This window comes from Gymnodraco acuticeps, unplaced genomic scaffold (genome assembly GCF_902827175.1).
Source record: "Gymnodraco acuticeps unplaced genomic scaffold, fGymAcu1.1, whole genome shotgun sequence".
NCBI lineage: Eukaryota > Metazoa > Chordata > Actinopteri > Perciformes > Bathydraconidae > Gymnodraco > Gymnodraco acuticeps.
The window spans coordinates 546,855-569,467 of NW_022990251.1; the positions used below are offsets into that span (position 1 = coordinate 546,855).

At 44.6% G+C, this 22,613-nt stretch overlaps 1 protein-coding gene across 1 annotated transcript in view; it reads right to left on the reverse strand.

The window, feature by feature from the left end:
- Positions 1-20,630, reverse strand: part of efnb3b (ephrin-B3b) — a 75,818-nt gene extending 55,188 nt beyond the window's left edge. The window contains exon 1 of the mRNA XM_034220539.1: positions 19,396-20,630. Coding sequence (XP_034076430.1) covers positions 19,396-19,544 — 149 coding nt within the window. The 5' untranslated portion in view covers positions 19,545-20,630. The remainder of the gene's footprint in view (positions 1-19,395) is intronic.
- Positions 20,631-22,613: the final 1,983 nt, after the last annotated feature.

The following is a 22,613-nucleotide window of genomic DNA, read 5'->3' on the forward strand; positions in this document are numbered from 1 at the left end:
GAAAGTGAACCCTGTGATGGTGCCGTGCTCCACTCTCTGATCTCAAAGAGCAACTCCATTCAGTCTCTAAACTCAATAAGAATCAGAGGAATGCTATCTGGGCAGCGTCTAACTCCACATTCGTTTAATTTGGTCACCTCGTCTGACCTCGCTCTGGAAGGGAATTTAAGATAAGATAGAAAAAAATGGCCTAATATGCAAACTCAATTTATGCTATCTGCTTAAATAATGTAATATTTGTATCTCCTTAGTGGGAAATGTTCCTTTGGCCTCCCCAACCAAGGATGTCCACCTCAAGGTTTCTCAAACCAAAAGGATTCTTTATTGCTACACATACATTTTATGATATTAAGGGACTATGTCAAACATTTTTTTTGTTAACTATAAATCAATAAAATGCCCAAGGAGATGGCTTTAGATGGCAGTGACATCAAAAGTAGTAACACATTACATTTAAGAAGCAGTTAATGCTCAATTAATTGACTAAACTAATTAATAACAAATATTTCAATAAGCTATATTAGAGCTTGAACTGGAATTCTATTTTTTGTTTACATATCACAATTGATGAATTCTCATATATGGAATCAACCATGTAGCTTAAATGCCCTCTTTTATTTGATTAAAATACATTCCATTTAGATGCTTCTGTCTAAGCTGATCTATTGCTCAACATTTTTCATCCTCAATCCAGGTTTCGGTAGAAGTTATCTTTTTCAAAAAAAGGTTTGAAGACAAGAAAGATTGCTGCCTAACAATACACAAAATAGATTGTTTCTGAAGTAATTTCAAAAATGTTGTTGCACTGCCAGTGATTTGTAGGTTTATAAGAAATCAGCCTTGATAATGAGATTGTTTTCAGATTTTAAAGAAACAATGAAACCTCAGAAAGAATGCTAACCAACAACAGATCAGTTTAGATGTGTCTCCACAGCTGATCTGTGTGTGAGGTCCTCCTTCTGATCTGGCATCAGTGGGCAGCGCTGCCACTGTGTTTAGGAGTGTTAAATGCCCCCCTGACCTGCTGAAGTCTGTTATTAGGCCTACCCACTGCCAGGCCTGCTAACTCATACTGGCATCAATGCCCACTCCTGGCAACACACACATCAGATACACACACTCACATGTGCAAACACTCACAGGCGAACATGCTGAACACACACACACACACACGCGGCGGGCACTCAGCGGAGGGTGAATAGCCGGCGATCCCCCGCCTCCTCCTTCCGCCTTATCAGTGGGTTGCGTTCCGCCTTAGCCATGCATACTGTACAGTCATTAATCATGATTCTCATTAATTATCTATGCACCCGGCTGGCTAATTAACACATCAGCTCAAGCAGAACTAATGCTGCATGTTAGTTCACCTCCCACTCAAACCCAACACTCTTCAACCCCCCCCCCCCCCCACACACACACACACACACACGAAGACTCCAACCTCTCCCAAACTTCACTTCCTGTCAACTGCAAGGAGGAAACGCAACGTGAGAATTGAATGTGACATTATAGTTAGGAACTAACCAGCAGCTGAAGATTAAAGGAACATTCTGCCAATACCAGTCTGTGATGTTCAATGTCTCGTGTTGTAATTTAGGTCTTTAGTCCCATTATTTGCTCTTGTTGTCGTGTCAACATAAGTTAGTGGTTTGTGCAGGAATGTAATTACTCCTTATGAATGGCCATAAAACTGTATTTGTCACTATGTCACTAAGCAGTAGTGCTAGCATTACAAAAGCACAGTATAAATGATAAGCATACTGTTGTGCTATCGAATGAACAAAGGCTCAAATGTCTCCAGCATTGCAAAAAAGTCAAACTCACTGGTAAGGGTGAAGTAAATCATGTGGTGTTCAACTATGTTTTGAGCTTTCGCCAATGACCTTTGGAAAAATAGCTTTAATAGAGCCGACTCTTGAGGGAACGGAGAGCCGGAGGGTCCAAAAGAGAGACATTTAAATAAGCATGCTCTGCTGGTGTATGAAATGCTACACAAAAGACTCATGAGACAGGAGAAAGTACGGCTGCTCAATTAATCGTATTTTAATGGCAATTACGATTTTGGCTTGCAACGATTATGAAAACAACATAATCGAAATAAAACGAAAAACCAATACAACATTTTTTTGTATTGGTTTTTCAATTGAATTATACTTAAAGTTCAGGATAATCAACTGTTAAAAACATACTACACGTTTTTCTCCAATAAATGGATGTTTTCAAAGTAAATGGATAATCATTTTTAATAATCGTGATATCAATTATTGACCCAAATAATCGAGATTATGATTTTTGCCAAAATCGAGCAGCCCTAGGAGAAAGCACAATAAACACAGTTTATCTCGAAAGTAAACTCTGTATCGTTATATTACCAGCTAGCTTGACATGCTATTGTAAACCATAAGCATTAGCATGGCTGCCTAGCATGGGCTGCTGACTCTCAGGCTCTATCACACACTCCTAATCTCATACAACATGAAAAGGTAGCACTACATCCACTCATTCACTGTGAGTTTGTAACAAAATGTATGTTTCTAAAATATTTATACCCATTTCCTCAACAATTTTCGATGTCTGATATTGCCGATAATAGATACAAAAAGTAAAACTCCAACATTTTCATTTCCAAGGAGCCCAAACAAGGAAAATGTGAGGAGAGGGACAGACGGTAAATAACATTGCGGTGTGTAGACACTGCAGTAATTGAACTGGATGAATTGGAAACACCAGTCTTAACTCAGAGGGAAGTGCTGGCTTTGACCGCCTGACACCAATCACAAGAAGGGCCTGATTTTTATTTGGTCATGCAGGACACTTGGGAGCAGACGGAGATAACAAGCAGTGAGATGTATTCAGGGTACAGTGGAGGTGCCACGTCCTGGGAGGGGGGTTATCTGGCCTCTCCGTGTGGTTTATATGCTGGTCCAACGTCCATGGTATTTACTGCCTTTAATCTCCCATGAGGCCTTGGGCTAGAGTGAGATATGTGCCTGGGGGTAAAACGGAGGGTAATTCACACTCATACATGGAATTATAATGTTTCCACGCATGGAGCCTCTGAATAATTTACAGCTTTCAATGGCTTAACATTACTCGTCATACACACACAGGTCTGGATCAGGATTTCGCCCTCGTCTCAACAATCTCTCAGTGGTGCATCACTAAATACAGCCCCCCACATCTCATTCTCTCTGACAGCCTGTGCATCATATAATGTATGTCCCCCTGAAACCGGGGTAGTAATCTCACACACTTGTCCGGTTTTTATTTGCGAAGGCTTCTCTCTGCCCACACCCTGCCTCCACCTCTTTCATCCAGCACTTGTTCTTTCGGCTGAGCTCTGATTTCTATATCTCTACTTCTTCATATCTCTCCCTCTCCCTCCCTCTCCGTGGGCCAAAAGCCTGAAAGAGAGGAAGAAGGAGAGAGAGAGCGAGAGAAAGAAACGCTTTGACATTAACGAGATTGCTCGTTAAGAATGGAAGGAGGGAGGGAGGCGGAGAAGGAGAGAGGAAGGGAGGGAGGTGGAAAATGGAGTGGCTGTAATTGGGAGGGTTTTGAAAAGGAGAGAAAGAAAAGGCAGAATTAGGTTTCCATCCAGGGCCTGTGTGTGTGTGTGTGTGTGTGTGTGTGTGTGTGTGTGTGTGTGTGTGTGTGTGTGTGTGTGGTGTGTGTGTGGTGTGTGTGTGTGTGTGTGTGTGTGTGTGTGTGTGGTGTGTGTGTGTGTGTGTGTGTGTGTGTGTGTGTGTGTGTGTGTGTGTCTGAGACAGATACAGAGGGGACTAAATATAAGGTGAGAGAATGACTTGTTGGATTTCTCAAAAGGTGCTAAAGGTCAGACTCACCTATCAATCAGGTTTATACAAAGGGTCCGGCTCTGCCCCCCCATCTCTCTTCAGAGACAAAGAAACACTTTACAGTAACAGTCTACTGGAGACTATTTCCTCACAGAGCTTGTAGCTGCTGCACTGTCAACAGGCCCATTACAGAAATGCATTCCATTGGCATTTCACTTATTGTTGTGTAGCTTCAAAAAACACCCGACACATCCTGCAGAGATAGTTTATAGCAACAACAAGACTTCTTTCCACAACATTTGGATACAAACCGTCTTTCTCCAGCCTCAAGGAGTGATGTGCACTTCCTTTACATTTTCTGTAACTCATATAACTGATAACAATTAAGAGATGTGCTTGTGTCTGAATGAGCTAGCCACCCCAAATAAGGCCATGTGTGTGTGTGTGTGTGTGTGGCTGTAACATTGGGCTTTGCATTTCTTAATGTGCAAATATATGCCAATAAATGTGTGCAAGTGTCTGTGTGTGTATGTGTGTGTAAATTGGTGTAATCCCCCCGCTATGGGACGCCCTCCTTTCTTCCCATGCCAGATGAGGAGATATTCTGCCAACATCCACGGGCAAGTCGGCTGCCAACTGCGAACATACACGCTCAGCCGCACACCGAAATCATACACTGGCATGTGACGCATGCATGTAGGGCACAAAGACCTGTGTGTGTGTGTGTGTGTGTGTGTGTGTGTGTGTGTGTGTGTGTGTGTGTGTGTGTGTGTGTGTGTGTGTGTGTGTGTGTGTGTGTGTGTGTGGAAACAGGAAGAAATCTTGGCTGTGTGTGTGCAGGTTTATTCTAGTCTATAGGTCTGGAAGAAATGTTGGGGGGGGGATTAGGGAAAGAGCCCACAGAGAGGTAGATGAAGTAACAACGGGAGGGATGGGAGGATGGAGATGAAGGGGGAGACAATGAAAAGCAAAGGAAAGATGGTTGAAGAAAATATAGAAATCAGATGGAGGCACGATGACGGCGGAATAAAAGCAGGCCGGTGATATGAAACAGTTAAATCGGGGGTTTATACAGAGGGATGGATAATCTCTACCTCTCTGTTCCCCCCCCCCTCCTTCCTGCTCAAATCTCTCCATTGTGTGCCACTATGGAAGCAGCGGTGTATGGGGGGGGGGGGGGATTGAAAGAAACTCCCTCTCTTTCTCCAGCTAAATTAATAATATGAAGCTCTCTATCCCTCTCAGTCTGCTTTATCCTTTTATTCGCCCTCCTTCCCTTCTTTATCTCGAAGTATTCCTTGATTCTATTATTCCCTTGGCTGTATGCTAGAGTTATAGGAGTGTATGCTGCGCAAATGTGTGTGTGTGTGTGTGTGTGTGTGTGTGTGTGTGTGTGTGTGTGTGTGTGTGTGTGTGTGTGTGTGTGTGTGTGTGTGTGTGTGTGTGTGTGTGTGTGTTCAAAGCAAACTTGACAGGCTGCACACCAAACTGAGCATGAGAAGTTCTTTGCTGGTGAGGGACTGCAGGGTATGCAAACGAGAGACAGGGTGAGAAGTAGCGGGAGATGGATACAAGAGCGACAAAGGGAGAGGAGAGGGTGAGAGTTTCTGAGATTGGAGCGGAACGCGAGGGAGAGACGTGAGGGACAAGGTGGCGTGCAAAGGCGGAGGTGTGAGAGGAGACCAGATCATAGTCACAGTTTCTAACAAGAGGTATAACACATTGCATATTCAGCCTTCATCGGCCCAATTTATGCACAAAACACTAGTCGACTTTATGTGCACCAATACTGCTGTGCTTTGTGAATTCTGAGGATGTTAGAGGTGCTTATCCTGCAGATTTTTGACTGAACCAGACGCAATATTGTACCTGCGCTCACCTCTCCCCTTTCACCTCTGTTTGAGCAGGAAACAAGCGTATTTTGGCTGATGCTTATATTGCTTTTCCTTTTTCCACAGGCTCAGGTAAGCCTACTTTAATTGCGCCAAAGAGTGCTGCTGCTGCTGCTGCTGCTTCACATTAAAAGTTTTACACCAGTGGGAGGCTTCTATTGAGAGGCAGACATGCAGTGTTTGTTCTCGAGTTCGCTTCAGTATAAAATGAGCTCGACACAACATGACGGGGACATTTTCAACACGATTTGGTCCACGGATCAAAGGAGTGGTTCAGTTGCACACCTCACACTCAAAACACTGACTTGAATGAAATGCATTATGTCAACAGATTTCACATAACTGTATTCAACTTAATGGTATTTCGTTCAACTAACCTACAGTTATGAGAAATGTATGAACATAATACATTTAATTAAAGTCATTTTTCAGTCTTCAAGGTGAGTTTTTTTCCTGCTGGAGGAAGAATACTAACACATGCAGCAGACGTGTTTAAATGCTGCTCAAAACTCAGTCCAAAAAGCCCCATGCATGTGGTGGTTCTAGCTGAGAAGTAGTGAGTACTAGCCCAGTTCAAGCTCCTTACCCCCCTCCCTTCTGCACCCCTCTTTCTCATTTGCCCCCCCCCCCTCTGCCAGTGGATGTCTTTAATCAGAGCGTCAATCAGAGTGCGGCGTGTGCAAGAGAATGAAGCTTAATCCAATATAAGATACACAAGATAATACAGCTGTTAAAACCCTCAGCCGCCTGCTAGATAACAACCCTGTCACCCACATTAAGTCCCCCGCTCCCCCTGTCTTCCATCTCCCTCACTTTTGTCAGATCTCGCTTCCTTAATGCTGAAATTAATGGTTGTTAAATCTCTCCATCAGTGTTTTTTTTCTTAATTGGAGCCTCTTTGCGTCATAGTCTCCCTGAGGGTAATTATTGTTAACAAGAATACATGAAAAACAAATGTTGGATACATTGAAATGAGATTTAAAATGATGTCAGATGAATGAAATACAAGCAGTAAATAATAATACAAACCCAACTGTTGAGCCAAGATGTGGGGAACATCCTTAAACAACTAATAAACACAACTTTTTATTTTGTTTTTATTGCAAAATACTTTAAAAGAGGTTGATTTAAAACTTTAATTAAAAGTTGCTGTGAAGTTGTACACATATTCTCCGACGCAGGGCTGACTGCTGGTTGGTGGATTAGAGCAGTGAGTATATTCATAGGCTTGGAGCAGATTAACCAGTTCATGTGACCTACTGGCCAAACTGGTCAGATTATCAGTGAGAAGACAAACGCTAAAGCGCATGCAAAAAAAGAAAGTGACCTTCAGAACAACAGCAGACAGCGAGAGATAAAACGTGACCACAGGTGGGCGAACCGGTTAAAGCAGGCGAGGAGTGAAAGCTCGTCCGCACACTGACAGACGTTTAAACTAAACAGACACTTAACAGACAGATGCGAGGAGAGATAGTCGCTCAGGAGGAACGGGAGAATTAATGGAGGGTGACCTCTGGAGGAGGGGCTTCTGTCAGCACCTGCAGGAGCCACTGGTTGGGTTTAAGAAACAGCATGGGTGAGGACGGACAGATAAGATAGGACTGCTAGCCATTCGTCACATTTATGGGAGAGGTGACATTTAGCCAGGCGACAGCTCGAGTGTTTTTTGAGGGTGGAAAGGCCACAAAAAGGGCAGAAAGTTAAAAAAAAGTGGTGTGTATCAAGCAAAGCATGCTAAAACAGTTAGGAATTGCATCAAATGTGTCTTTAAGAATGATTTGGGATGATAATAAGCTAATTTGCACTTGTTTTCTAGTTGTTTTGTGTGTAGGTGCAGGGCTGGTTTCGGCAGTTTGATTATGGGACACCTTCAAAAACACACACACACACACACACCTGTCTCTTGTCTAGGTGAGCATAATGTACGGGTGGGACAGAGAGATAGAGAAAGACCGAGACCGGCTTTTGGAGAGGGAGAAACGGGGCTTACGGAGGACAGAGGGAGGACGGAGGGAGAGCTGAAGATAAACTAAGCTTCACACAGCGAAGCAAAATGTGTGTTGGGCAATTTGTTGTGGGGGGGGGGTCCAGCGGACAAGGGGAGCGACAGGCCCGTTTGAAGGTGGAAAACAAGAGGCGGAAGCACGAGGTGGCCTGGGAGACAGAGAGGGGGGGAATGAACGGGCAGAAGAAGAGAAGGGGGAAAAGGCAATGGGAGGAGAGAAAGAGAGGGGTGAGGGAGGGGAGGGAGGGTCCGTGGGTTCATAATCCCCTTACAGACAGCTTTGTTGAGTGATTGACAGCCCAGCACGCCGCGTTAGAGCCCGAGCACACGGAGGCCGCTCTGGCTGGAGGGATTATCTCTCCCCTGGCTTACAACCCCCCCAACACCACCTCATCACCCCCTCCTCGATAGGGTCAAGTGGTACAGGCCAGTTTCTGTTGTTTTTCACGCTCTCTTTTCATGCTCGTCCAGAAAACCTTGCTTTGTCTCACATGTGCTGTTGCAAATAATGCTTATTGTTGCGGTGGATTGGAAGGGGGGGGGGACTGGAAAGCAGCAGGGGGAGTGTACACAAACCCACGCAGGCCATGTACACAAGTGCACGCACCCACGCATGACGCATGCCTGACATCCACACAATGCACACACAGACATAAAAAAACTCCACTCAGAAAACAAGGGCACGGTGAGGGTACAGAAGCACTTAAACAAGACCTTGAGCGAGTTCTTTTGTTCTAGCTAAGTACCACCATAATATAGTTAGCTCGCCCGTCACAGGAGTGATTACATTTAAGAGGAAACATAAGGAGAAAACAAAGGTTTTGATTAAAAAGAGATAACCTAAAAGAAATACAGCTAATTTAAAGCACTTACGTATGATAGCGGCTTTAGAACGGTTATGTTAAGGCTTGGAGAAATCAGATAATATGATGATTTTTTTTCCAAGTGCCAGAGTGAGGCTGGATATGTTGCCATGCTCAGCTGTGTACACACACAAATATAACGGCCACCCAGGACCAAGATTCCAGATGGGCTAGGCCTAACTGGGACCGGTGGCTTAACTGAAACACACAGACTGGTACCAAACTCAAATACCACAGCAGCTGTGTGTGTTAGCTCGTGAGGACACGCAGGCGTACTTTCCAAAAAAGCTGTGCAGCCAGAGCATTTGGGGAAATGAGCATCACACGCAAATATGCATGCGCGCGCGCAGCCGCGCGCACACACACACACACGCACACACACACACACACACACACACACACACACACACCAAGGCACAAGGTGGAGGGCTGCACATGTTCGGCACGGTGACCCACAGCCACTGCCACCCATCCATCAAGGGAAAAACCAAAGAACACAAGAGAGAGAAAAGGAGGGCTTTTGTACCATCTCCCCCTTTCCCCCCCTCTGCACCAGCATTCTTCTGGCTTGATTTTCTTTGTGGGGAAGTAGGGAAGGAGGGAAGAAAGGATGAAAAGAAAGGAAGAAAGGAGGGTGCTCCATCTGTTTTTCCCCTCCTGTGTCTGGGGACCTGCAATACAGCTGCACTCTGATGCAGAGCAAGACTGATAAAGAGTAAGAGGAAAAGAGGTTAGAGGACTGGATAGCTAATGAGGGAATGGCTTCCTGATTTCCAGAGAGTTTGGAGGGAGTGGTACATCTGCTCATGCATGTAGGTGTAGGTGTAGGTGTGTGTGTGTGTGTGTGTGTGTGTGTGTGTGTGTGTGTGTGTGTGTGTGTGTGTGTGTGTGTGTGTGTGTGTGTGTGTGTGTGTGTGTGTGTGTGTGTGTGTGTGTGTGTGTGTGTGTGTGTGTGTGTGTGTGTGTGTGTGTGTGTGTGTGTGTGTGTAGGCCCGGCCCTGGCTCACAATCACTCCGGTGTCAATTACTTTGACACCGCAGTGATAGGCAATCATGATTATTCATCCTGTGTTCACTACAGAGGACCTATTTACTGCTGGACAGTGATGAGGGACTGAGGAGAAACAGAAACTACACATCAAAAACCACCCACCGTGAAGAAGAGAAACAAAAGGAACCCAAGTGAGGAAAAAAGGAGAAGAAGACGAGAGAGAGATGAAAGCAGTTTTTTAAAAAGAAGGGGGAATACATTTTACAGTCTGCCAACTAGCTGTAACATGATAACAGCTTGGATACGCAGAGAAGGAAATGTACACTGCTGCTGCGGCACGGAGAAATTGAAAGAAAAGACAAAAGAAATGAAGGGGGGATTAGTGAGGAGAAGTGGACTGGTTTTACAGACTGCGAGGGGTAAGAGTGCGTGTGGGAGAGAGCGAAGCTGAGTGTGTGTGAGGGCTTTCAGTGGAATCGCTCGGAGGGGGGGGGGCTCTTTTGTTCACAGGGAGCACAGGGAGGAGGATGAAGTGAAGGAGAGAGAGTGAAGGAAGGAAGGACTGAGGGATATGCTACTGACGGAGAGAGAGGGTGGGGGGGTGGGGTGCACCTCCGAAGAAACTCAACCCCTCCACTTGGACTTTTGCCAGAAGTGAGAGCAATAACATTTTTCATGTGAGCATGTATGAGTCTGTGTGTGTATACAAGCCCCTTCACTGTGTGCATGCATGCATGGCTGTGTGTTAACGCTGGTCGCAAGACATGAGGACAAAGGCAAGAGGAAGAGAGAGAGAAAGAGGGCAAAATGGCTAAAAAGCAGCTCTGTCGCAAATCGCGCACTGAGTCGTGTATTATAGCCAGCGCCGGGGTATCAGATGATGGCATGTGGACGGGGCAACAATCCACTTCACCGCTCTTTCTATACAAGATGGATCTCGTTAGAGTTACTTGTCCCGGACAACAAAGCGCAGCGCTGCACCGCACGTACTGCAAAATACGACCACTTGGAAGCATTCAGCTAGTTTACTTTCGTGCTTGGCCCGGCCCCTTAAATCATCTCGTCATGTAGAAATACTTTTATTGGCAAAACGTACCCACTTCAGGAAGCAGGAGAAGCAGCCCTTTTTTATATTTGACAACCATGCATTTAGGAGTTTAAAAGAGATGTATAAACCCATGAGGCTGGATTTTCCCACTCTTAAGAGAACAATGTTGCCAAAATGAGACTAACATGACATTAAAAAGGGGCTTCAGTACGTAGCTAACTTATACGTGTGGGCTATGTAGATATACGGACAGGTAGCAATTAGCTTAGCATATCATAAAGACTGACTATACAAGAAGGGGAGTAGTGAAGTGATATCACCCATTAGTTTGCTTTTGCCGCTTCTTGTTGGGCATTTGGGCCGCCACCATCTTGTTTTTTGGAATCAAAATGTGACAACATAAGGCTGAACAAGACATTTTAGGCGAGTAAAATGTTGGAAAGTGGAAACACAACATGAAAAGACAAGAGCGGTAGTGATCTGTAATTTACAAAGTATTCACTGCCAGAAGCAAACTACTGTTTATTTAGCTCTAAATGAGTCCGTAATTTACAAGAAATACCATCTACAATACCATCGTATTGTAGTCTTGAAAGTAATAATTGAGACCATGAACTTAAAAGGAAACGCCTATTTAATAACAAGTCTTTATGCTAAACTAAGCTAAGCTAATTGCCTCCTGTCTTCAGCTCCATACTGAAAGCAAAGACATAGCAGTAGTATTTCCATCCCAGAAAGAAAGCAAATAACTAAAACTCTCACAAACGGGAAACTTTAAGAGAAAATATTCCGGTGATAAACCATTTTTTTAAAAAGCTATTTAAAAACAGTCACACTTAGCACGTGCCATGTTCCATCTCAGTGTGCAACCCCTACACACCTCGTAACAGCTAATCTACCCTACATTAAGCTAAAGAGTTCTGTATGCAAAGCTGAAGAAATCATTTTTATCTCACATTTCCATCTTAATCGTGCATTCTGTAAAACGTCAATCCTACTTAAATTATATTCAATGCAGAACCCAGAAAATGGAGCATGATTTTTTCCCCCTGCGCAGCTAGCCAAGGTCAGTTTCCCCATAGACTGCAACGATGGGCTAATGCCAATGCCAGATGGACTACGCTCACTGTATGGTATTTTACCTCCTAATTAGAACTATGCATATGTTCACACACACACATTTTAGGAGAAGAAAGCGTGAAGCCTGGAAAAGGAATCAAGGTGCTGCATGGGCGTTGGAGAATATTACAAAAGATCTGAGGTGGAGAAGTAGGCCTGTGCTGGTATAAGGTAATAAATCTGTTTGCTTATTAGTAAGCTTCAAGATGATTGGTCGTTATAACAGCAGGGGCAGGGCAGGACAAGGTTTCCAACCAAAGCCTCTTAGCAGGAGGATCATCTCGGACCAATTGTAAGTCAATGGGTAAAGATTATCTTAACGCTAAGATGCTTTGGAGTAACAGGTCTCCACATCTCCCACCCAACATCTACTGCAACAGCCAGAGGATTCACCCCCCCCCCCTCTAACCAACCCCGACACAAATAAAAGCAGTGATTGTTTTGTAGTTGAGCCATGAATAGTTGCTTTGCTTTGTTACCGGGCGTTTTGCAGCTCTGTGTGTTTTCTTTTGTAAATCTCTACATGACAGCTTCTTATGCCAAAAATATAAATGTAAAATGGGATATTTGAAAGTCAAAACGCCACCTGTAGCCACTTCATCACTTACAAAAGCGGCTAACGGCTGTATTCCTCGCTTTTTCTAGGTCCATTTCCCTGTATTATTGTTATTCCAGACATGACTTTGCGAGATTGTGTTCTACCTCGGCTACAATGGATTACAATGAAAGGGAAAACATCCGGAAGACACCGTTTGACTGTAGCCTCAATAGACCAGAATGAAAGTTGACTTTTGAATCATCATGCATTCACTGCATTGTTATCCTGTTTTTCTCCTACACACAACATAACATTCTCTTTTATGATATGAAAAGTGGGTTTTCCAATACTTAGAATCACAACATGTTATACTCTAGTCTAGTGCAATGGACTTCAAATATTGATCATACACTGGAACAGTAGAGCTTAACGGAATTGATTTGGCTTTCGGCAAATTAAAGTCCATCAACACATTGTTCTGCCACGATGCATTTGGCATCATTTGCCTCTGTTGGTCCTGCAAACTGTGTGTGAAGTTAGAGCACAGTGTGTGTTTGCGGCGTCTAATCTTATCATAGGAACTGTAGTAAATAGAGAGAGGGGGAAACAGCTGCCAGTCTCTTAATCGCTCCACGCTAAGTTGATCAAAGAGCTCATTCTGCCCAAAAACTCTGAATTGAATTCCTTTAAAGCTTACCAGGTTTCACGCTGGACTTCACAGGGATAAATATTATGGGACGTGTCAGTAATGAGGAATGAGGGGCCGGCCTGGTTGTATGTGAGCAGGAAGCAGCTAGTCATGGTGGTGACCTATGGATCATCAGTCACCCTCCCTGTCTGGGCTGTGTCACATCAGTACTGTCAAACCAGCTAACTCGCCTAACAATCCATCTCACTCCTGACTTCCCTCTCCGTCGTTCCTGCTTTTTTGTTTCCTCCTCTGACCCTACTCTCCCCTATCTCTCCCTCATCTCACCCTGACAACACCCACTCCTTCTCTTTCTGCCCTCTTGCTCATATCGGTTGAAGATGTTTTGCCAAAAACTTCAGCCGTGACGAGGAACAGCCGTCCCGACAGCAAACGCGCTCATTTGTCTCTCTTGTGTAGACACACTCTCCTTTCTCTTTAACATTCAGTGAAACTATTTTGAGCCGCTTTTCAATCAAGGCGGTGTGTGCACATCTTCTGGCAGACGGCGAAACAGCGGAGTGATGGAGTATCAGTGCTGATGGAAGTGACGGGACGCAGAGGCTCAAACTGTAATGAACTCGGGCAGCAGGGGACGTGAAGAGAAAGATAAGAGGAACAAACATTTGGTTTTGCATTTTACAAGTTCTGGATAACTATGTGTAGGGCTATGCAAAGAGGACTCCACCTTGATGTTGATTTAGTATAGAGCAGGTGTGAAAAGACAACACACACTGCAAAAAATCCCCATCCATAGCAGGTCAATTCAGTCCTATACGAGTCTTAAAATCACTTTAAAGAAGAATAATAAATCTGCTAAAACGCTCACTTGTTTTCCAGTGGAAAACAACTTTCCAAAATGAAGTGTTAGTGTCCTGAAAGTCAGCATCATATCGTTTTTCAGCCTGAAATCCTGCTTGAATACTTAAAACAATCAGATTTTATTAGAAACAGTTTGGAAAATCTTACTACAAAGGCAGGTTTTGGCTCGAAAATAAGGCTTTACGACTTCATTACAGACCCCAGAAAAAGATTGTATGCAGTGCAAGTGCACATGGCAAACATCAGAACGGCTTAGAGCTCGGAGTTCCTTCCACAGAACTTAGTATTCATGGCACAAACACACACATACCAGCACATCATCTGTCACAAACCGAAATCCACACACACACACAAAATGACAAGAGCGTCAACTCTCTCGCTGCTATCCTGCTTATCTGGAATGATGCCGAAGCCACAGTAGCTGCCCAACCCAATGTTGTGGAGATGTGCAGAGCTGGGAGTCTCGTGATACTGAGCCAAAACAAAAGTGAATGGCAAGGAGAGGAGGGAGGGAAGAGGAGGAGGAAGGAGAAAGGGCTGAGGGGAAAAGCTATGAGACCGGAACACGAGTAAAAGAAAGGATAGAGAAGGTGATGAGCAGCATAACAGAGGTTGCTTCTACATTGCACGCACACGCACACACACACACACACTGGCGGCTCATACCACCAGTCCATTCCTCTGTGTCACCCGAGGGAGGAGGATTGACCTGGCCTAGTCCAAATGCTGCCAGGAGGATTGGATGATCCTTCTTAGGCAGGGGTGTGCTGTGAAGCAAGCTAATGAGAGGCCTGTGTGTGTGTGTGTGTGTGTGTGTGTGTGTGTGTGTGTGTGTGTGTGTGTGTGTGTGTGTGTGTGTGTGTGTGTGTGTGTGTGTGTGTGTGTGTGTGTGTGTGTGTGTGTGTGTGTGTGTGTGTGTGTGTGTGTGTGTGTGTGTGGTTGTGGTTGTGGAGTCTGGCTTTGCTAAGGGGCTCTGGGTTCAGCCACCCAGGGATGCTGGGTCACATGTGACCCCTTCAGACCCAGGGCCCCGGATTACTGTTCCCACTACCACCATTGTCAAATGAGTGTACATGTTTCCGGGGGAAGAACGTTGCTTGTTTGTGCACGTGCTCCAGCCACACGCGTTTAATCTCCTTCATCCTAATCATCAGCACTTTTAACAATTACCAAAATCCCAAAGTCATTTCTAAAGCCTCGGGGACTGTGGGAGTCAATTAGTTCTTTAGCTAGCCCCAGCATATTTACAACGACGCTTTATGGCTGTTATGATGTTGATGAATGTGCACAGCCCCTGCCAAATAAACTTATAATCGAGTGATAAAATAATGAATGAATTCCGAGTGGAACAACAGTCCGTGACGCATGCCAGTTTCCTCACCTCTCCCGTGTGTGTGTGTGTGTGTGTGTGTGTGTGTGTGTGTGTGTGTGTGTGTGTGTGTGTGTGTGTGTGTGTGTGTGTACATCTGCTCTCCCGTGTTTACCATCTCGTTGTGCGTGTTTAATGCTCACTTGCAACTAAAGGACCACACACTTTTTACACGTGTCCGACATAGAAGGGGGGGGGGGGTCAAGCCCCATGAGTCTTTTTGAATGCAGGCATCTGTTGAGATCATGCAGCTGCGATAGATCTGTAACGTCACACACTGACTGCATACCTGTGTGTCCACCTACCAGCCTGCAATGCCCAAAGAAAGCACGGACTACAGAAGAAGGATTCCAGCCTGTGGCGGGATTGGCTGCTTTTCCCCTGGCATTTCCATTCTGCAACATCAGCTCAAACCTCTCTTCACAGCTCCTGTTGCTCTCAGCTCGTAAACTTACACACACTCACTTTTTCACCAAGAAAAGGGGGAGGTAGAAAGAGAAAGGGAGCTATAGGGAGGAGGGGCTGCTTGTGCAATATGGTTCATATTCTTTCCTTCTCTTCAATACATTCCTTCTCTTGTTTTCCCTCACTCGCAAAATAAAAAAAGTTGCCCGGTGGATATTCTCTAATCATTTAGCCCGAGGATGCGTGTAGGCTTACCAGACTCCTACTTACTTATCCACACAGCCCAGAAAAGCCTCGGTGCACTCATGCATTATTCATGAAGAGGAAACCTAGGGGTAGATCTTACGAGGATGAAACCGGGTGTGGAGTTTGAAACATACAAACAATCAATAAACAAGTGGAATGCTGCTCCTTTGATATGACACCCTGTTTGACCCACTAACACTCATTTCTCTCCCAGAATGCCCTCGCCAAGAAGATTTCCAGTGATTTTTCTTTTTGGAAAGCCTTTCTCACATTTTTTTGTAGTTGAAACACTTAGCCCAGTTAGCTAGTCTTTTATCCGGCGCCAATTAGCCGGCGATTAATGAATTATTGAGAAACGGGAAAGGGGGGGATTACATTTTAATGTGGATCTTAGGGGGAATAGTTGTATTACAAGTCACCGCGAGCGAGGAGACGCCCACCCTCAGCAGCCGTTTACAATAATCTACAGCCGTTTACACAGTATGGAAAGAAAGGAAGAAAAAATAAGGGAACTGTAAGCGATGAGAGGTTTTGGCCTTCAGAACAGAACTTGAAAAGGGGCCAAAAACTACAGAAGTCCATATGCTGTGATCAGAAGAGTCACCAAAGCCAACATTCACTCCACTTGAGTTCCCCTTCGTTGTGTGTGTCCACCAGTGTGACCTATCTGATTGTGTGTGTGTGTGTGTGTGTGTGTGTGTGTGTGTGTGTGTGTGTGTGTGTGTGTGTGTGTGTGTGTGTGTGTGTGTCTGTGTTGGTCACCTGCACTCTACTACCACCCCCCCCAAACTGAAGAGCAGTAATGCAAGACTCGATCTTTCATTAGGGCGGCTGTGTAAGGCTGATAATAGGAGATGCTGGATAAGGATAATGTATGTCCGGGGGGAGACTCTTCCCAAGGTGATCGTTCTGGTTCAGTTCTCTCTTCGTCGAGCAGAACCTGTATTGGCACTTGAGACTTAACTGCTATTGATTTACTTAGGTTAGGACTGTCTCTCTCCCTGTGTTCCACATCCACCTCCTGGCACCTGTCTCTGTTTATACACCCCTCCGTCTCCTCTCTTTCAGGCGGTGCCGGATTAATTCCAACTGATGGAGCAGTCAATAAAAGGGTGGATTCAGCACTTGGATACTATATTTTATTTATGATGTATTCCAGGAACTCACCAGGGTCCTCTCCCTTTTCCCTATTCACCTCTGTCGCTCCTAACACATCTCTGGGTACGTCACAGGCTGCTGTAGCGCTATAATTAGTGGCTGGATGTGACACATGTTTCCAATTTGCTACGTCTGGTCACTGCACTGGAGAGGGGGGGGGGGGGGGGGGGGGGGGGGGGAGTGACGGAGCGAGGTAGAGATAGAGACAGACGGGAAGTGACAGGAGGGAGAAGAAAAAGTAGCCGGGAGAGAAGGAGGGCTTTGAGATGGAGGCATCACGAGATAAATGGAAGAGGGAGAGAAGAGGTGGAGAGGAGGCGAGCTGCAGGTGGACGGTCTAAACTTCAAAGCAGAACATCCAGCAGAGGTTAACAATGTGACAGTCCATTTGCTGCACAGACAGGAAGTGAACCATACATGCACTCCTGCACCTGATGGATACACACTACTGCTTCTGCTTGCTTTGCGCCTCATTTCAGGAGAACAACCACATGTGTGGACTCTGGACTGTGTCCTTGGGAGATGCGCACTATTTGGACGAGCACAGGCTCTTAACATATTTCAGCCCAGGGCGAAGATTTAGCCCTGAGGCGGGCTCAAATTAAAAGCACAGCTCTCGTCATGTCGAGAAACAAGTGCATGGAAGTATGTAAAGGGAGCAAGAAAATAAACTGGAGGAATGACTAAGCTGATTAACTATGAATAGTAAGCTTGATGAATAAGCTGCACAATAGGCTTTGTATTTTGAATATATGAGTGAGCAAATCTGTGTGGATGACTATGGAGTCTGGCGTCAAAGCCACCACACCTATAATTGCCAGCCAGGCCCATTCACTAAGCCCTGACACCCACCTAGCACTAAACTCCATTAGGACACAATAGCGTGGAATCACCTGTAAGGCCACAAAAGCCCGAGCTGTTAGCTTCTCACTTAAAATTACCCTTCCGTGTCCAACTCTATGGGCGAATCCACCCACTGCTGACAAAAAGCCCTCATTAAGGGCTTCATGCCTGGCTCCACAGCGGGGGCCCACGCACAGTCACATCTGTGGAGGGGAGAAACCGGGCAGGACATATAGCCTGCAGCACATGGATGCATTGAAAACCTGTTAGACTTAAAAAAGAAAAAAGCCCCTGGCATGGGTGTGAGTGTTTACTAAGCTGCTACAGTTAGTTTACATTTGTTGTTTTTGCATTTTAAGTGAGTCATGGAGGCAAACGTTCAAGCAATGGGAGCTACTCCATACTCCTTAAAGCACAAAGCCTTATAATCTGGTTGCTTTTATTTAATAAGAGGAGAAATAAAGAAAGGATTTGCAGAAATGAAGCCTGGTTTACTTTCTCTATGTTTTCGTATTCCTGCAACACTATGTCTTTGGCACTATTGTATGTCTTTTCTTAGGTATATTGCATTGTTAGAGGACACTTCAGATTGGAACTCTATTGTAGATTTTGTGCATAAGACAAATTAGGCCTAGTGTCACTTTTACTACCTGGTTGCTATCAAACTACTTTATACATTAAAACACTGTTACTGGTACTTTATGTTGTCCACTTGGATGTGTATTTTTGTAAATGTTTGTATTTTCCATTTTTTCTGTAATACTTTATGCATGCCTCCTAATATTTTTCTATTTTTGGCTCTTCACTTATTCGGAGTCTGACTTCAATCCCTCCCTTTCACTTGCATACATTTCCTTGTTATTCTCAAATACACCCCCCCCCCACTCCACTCAAATCTCCCTGCCACCAGGCGTCAATTCAGACACTGGGAAATTGGCAGAGGTGTGAGGAAAGTGTCGGTCGTTAAGCCCGGACGGCCGAGAGGTGTTTAAAATGACATTTCCTCAGCTAATGCCTGACACCTTCTCCAGAGGCAGGGGAGAAAAATGCAAATGAGTGGGCACCTTGCAGTCAGAGGGGCCAGTGGGCCGGGGCCTATAGACTTCCACCAAGGTCAGCCACTCAGCCAGCAGCAGCTAGAGCCCCATCACACCTCTTTATGATCCCACACTGCTATAGGCCGGCAGTTTACAATGACTGTACCAACAACAGCATCCACAGCTGGATTATCCACTGTATATATATATATATATATATATATATATATATATATATATATATATATATATATATATATATGGGAGGGGGGCACATTCACAACAGCTGGGAAACTGATCACCCCGATTCTTCTCAAGGTGTATACAGTTATCTAATTACACTTAAGATGAACACAATTGAAATAAATTGTGGGGAGAAAATAGTAGTGGATTCGCGTAATTATGTAACTTTATGTTGTTTTGTACGTCATGTTTGCATTCAAAGGCCTAAATGTTACCTAAAGTCACATTTAAAACATGCAATTACAGTAATTCTTCGATCACTTTGTTTTCTCTTTCTGAAAACTTCAAGTTGAAACCTGCATTTAAGCAGATTTTATGGAGAGCTCTCTACCTTTCGTTCAGTGAATTCCAGAAGATGGGCTCCATATTGCTGACCGTCGACCCCAGTAAATCCAGTAAGAGTATCAGCAGGAGTCCCAATCCATTCCCACTTCGTCGACACGCCATTTCAACCCTCGCACCAAGCATTTGTAGTCCCATTTAAAATAAAGAAATGGTTTCTGTTTTCAAAACTGTAGCAAAGGAGATCCTCAAAACAATGGATGTGCGACTACAAGCCGATCAGGTCGAGGCAGTCAGCGTGTGGAGTGAAAGACAACCTCGTGGATCCAAAATGTTACCAAATGTGGCTGAATTAAACCAAAAGCAGACAGGAGAAACTTGTTCAATCCGTGCGTCAGGATCTCCAAAAACGACGGTTTTTCTGCGCGTCCACGGTCGTACTATTTCAGTGCCGATCCCATGACTTTTCCATTAATTTCTCATTAGTCCTTTCTCCAAAGCAGTGCTCCTGAGCTCAAATATAACTCCACTGAATCGAATTTTCGGAAATGTACCGCCACCCAAGCGCTATTTCTGTTGCCTCTCGGTGCGCCCTAATTGTCTTTTTCCGAACAATGTTCCCTTGTTCTGTGTGCAGACTCTGGGTGATTTCTTTCCCATTACCTTGTTTTCCTCCAAAGATCAACCCTCCAACATATCAGGCTGAAGTGGGAAAGAAATAGTCAGTGTTTCAGGAGAAAACAGTCGAGATCCGAGCCAAAGGAACCAAACAATTGCTGTTTAAAACGGAAAAGATGCCACTCGTGTCCACAGCTCCATCCTCATAAAGACATGTTGATGCTCGCTGGGCTTTAGTCAGTGCGTAATGCAATCCGTATTCTGTAAAACACACACGGGTTGTAAATCCGAGAATCCTTCAGCATTCGTTGAGAATTAAAACAACAATAAGAGAGAAACAAAACCAAAGAGCTAGAAAAGCATCTCCACTCTCATAATTTCGTGAAAACTTGTGAAGTGATTACAAAAAAACAAGAGTCCCGGTTTTGGAAATGGACGCCTTTCTGCTGCTGCGCATCATTTGGATTATTCTCATCCAAAGCATGCGTTATCTTCAACCGTCTCTCTGCTCCACGATCCCACCGGTTGGACTGGTCCTAATGCTCGCAGCACATTGACAGACCGACTGGCTTGTTTGAGAGAAGGAGGAGGAGGGAAAAAGGAGACGTGGATGAATGGGTAAAAATAATCCCCATCCTCTGACTGGCAGGCAGCGCGCACTGACGGAGCGCAATTCTTCCAGGCTTTTTTCGAGGGGGGCAGTATCGAGTCCCTTTTTTCAGCACCTCCTCCTCCTCCTCTCTGAGTTTCAGGGGCCCCCCGACTCGGACCTCTGGACTCCCTGGCTCTCTATTCTGCCTCCTTTTTCTCAAACGCAGATGAAGAACCCCCCCCCGCTCACCAACGCCATGATGGAAGAGCAAGAGCGCCCTCAATGCATTTAGTGGGCATCACATGTGAATTGAAACTGGAGAAAATATTATACACATTTCAAAAAGTCCCTATAGGAGTTTTAATCAAGATGAAATATGCCTCAAGGTGCAGTAAAGAATCATTACAGATGTATTGAAGGAATATTATAACTATATTTTAAAAGATAAAGTCCAATTAGACACTAGGCATATTTTTGGATAGTATTGCTCACCATATATTAGAACCAGTGGCGGTTCTAGAGTAGGGGGGGGGGGTGTTATTTAATGAGAGATGGGGCACATTTAATGCGGGACAAAGACAGTGTTCAACATTTTTAGTTCAGTATATAGTCATAGCCCGACAAAAAAACTAAAATACCATAAGTGGGATTAACACAGTTTGTGTCAATGACTTTTATTAAATTACATTATTGATAAAAACATTCCTGTTACTTTAGTGCCAAGCCTACAGCCTACAATCTTTGCTGCAACACTTTCACAAATTGTTTTATCATAGATTTTCTTTTAGAGGGGGGCCACAGGTGGGTCCAAGCTCAGAATCAGAGTCTGTATTCGTCCCACAGAGGGGACATTTACATTGTTACAGCAATTAAAGAGGCAAAGATAGCTTAGTATAATTGAGAAGCATGCATGAAAATATAAAAAATAAAAGTAAAATTACTCAGTGTCAGAGGGGCACAGGTTCCTGTTGGCCCCCCCGCTAGAACCGCCCATGAACAGGGGGGAAATGGAAGGTATTAATCGAAGGATCACTGGTTTGACCAGTGGCGAACCGTCAGGGCCTTCAAGGTATTCAGAGAATACCCTGGAACACTCAGATAAAACAAACAAAAAATCGATTTAATTATAAATAAAATGTAACAAAATGTAATAAAATGTATATAAAATGAATAAATGAGAATCGTATCTGTGTTGTTGATCTGTAATATTACAGTGTTACGTTGATTTGTTTGTCCTTCTCGGACCATGCACTACGCATTTCAGTGGTTTTGTGTTAGAAAAGAAAGCAACCAATCAGATCTTGTTCTGGGTCTCTGGGTAGAATATCCTTCAACAAGGTATTCTACATCCTTGATCGAATGCCCTGGCCGTTGCACTGAATGAGAGCGTACGTTTGGACTGACAATTTGATCAACCAATCATATATTGATTTGTAGCCAATGGGCGTGTTCTTCCAGAGTTTCCCTCGGTTCCAGGGTACTCAAGGCCCGCTAGTTAACTGGCTCGAGACAGAGGATCTAGAGATGAATGCGACGAAGCAATTCATGCCGTTTTATTGTTTTTAACGTTGAATTGACAAGTGCAACAGGTGAAGATGAAGTTGTTGCGGAATTGTTGTGAGTACCCTTTTCAAGACGACAATTCAGTGAAAAGACGGACATTATAATGCCGCGGAGGGGGGGGGGGGGGGGGGTGTGTGTGTCTACAGAAGGTACAGTTGTGATAGACACGGTTCGCCACTGGGTTTGACCCTTCAGTAAATATGTTATTGGGCAGGATGTTAACCCTGAATTGCTATGTCTACAGTATGTAAGTCACTTAGAATTAAAACGTCACCATGATAACATGTAATGTAAATACTCACTTGAAGGGAATGATGTCACGCCGAACTGGATTCACCTCATACGTCTTCAGGCCAGTCTAAACAAAAAGAACCCCCCCTCTCTCTCTGTGTGGGAGGATGTGGCCCTCGCTCTCTGTCTCTCTATCCGTACCCCCGTTGACAGCAGGGGGAAGAGTCCCAGCTTCAAAGTGGGCCCTCAGCTTGATGAGGTAC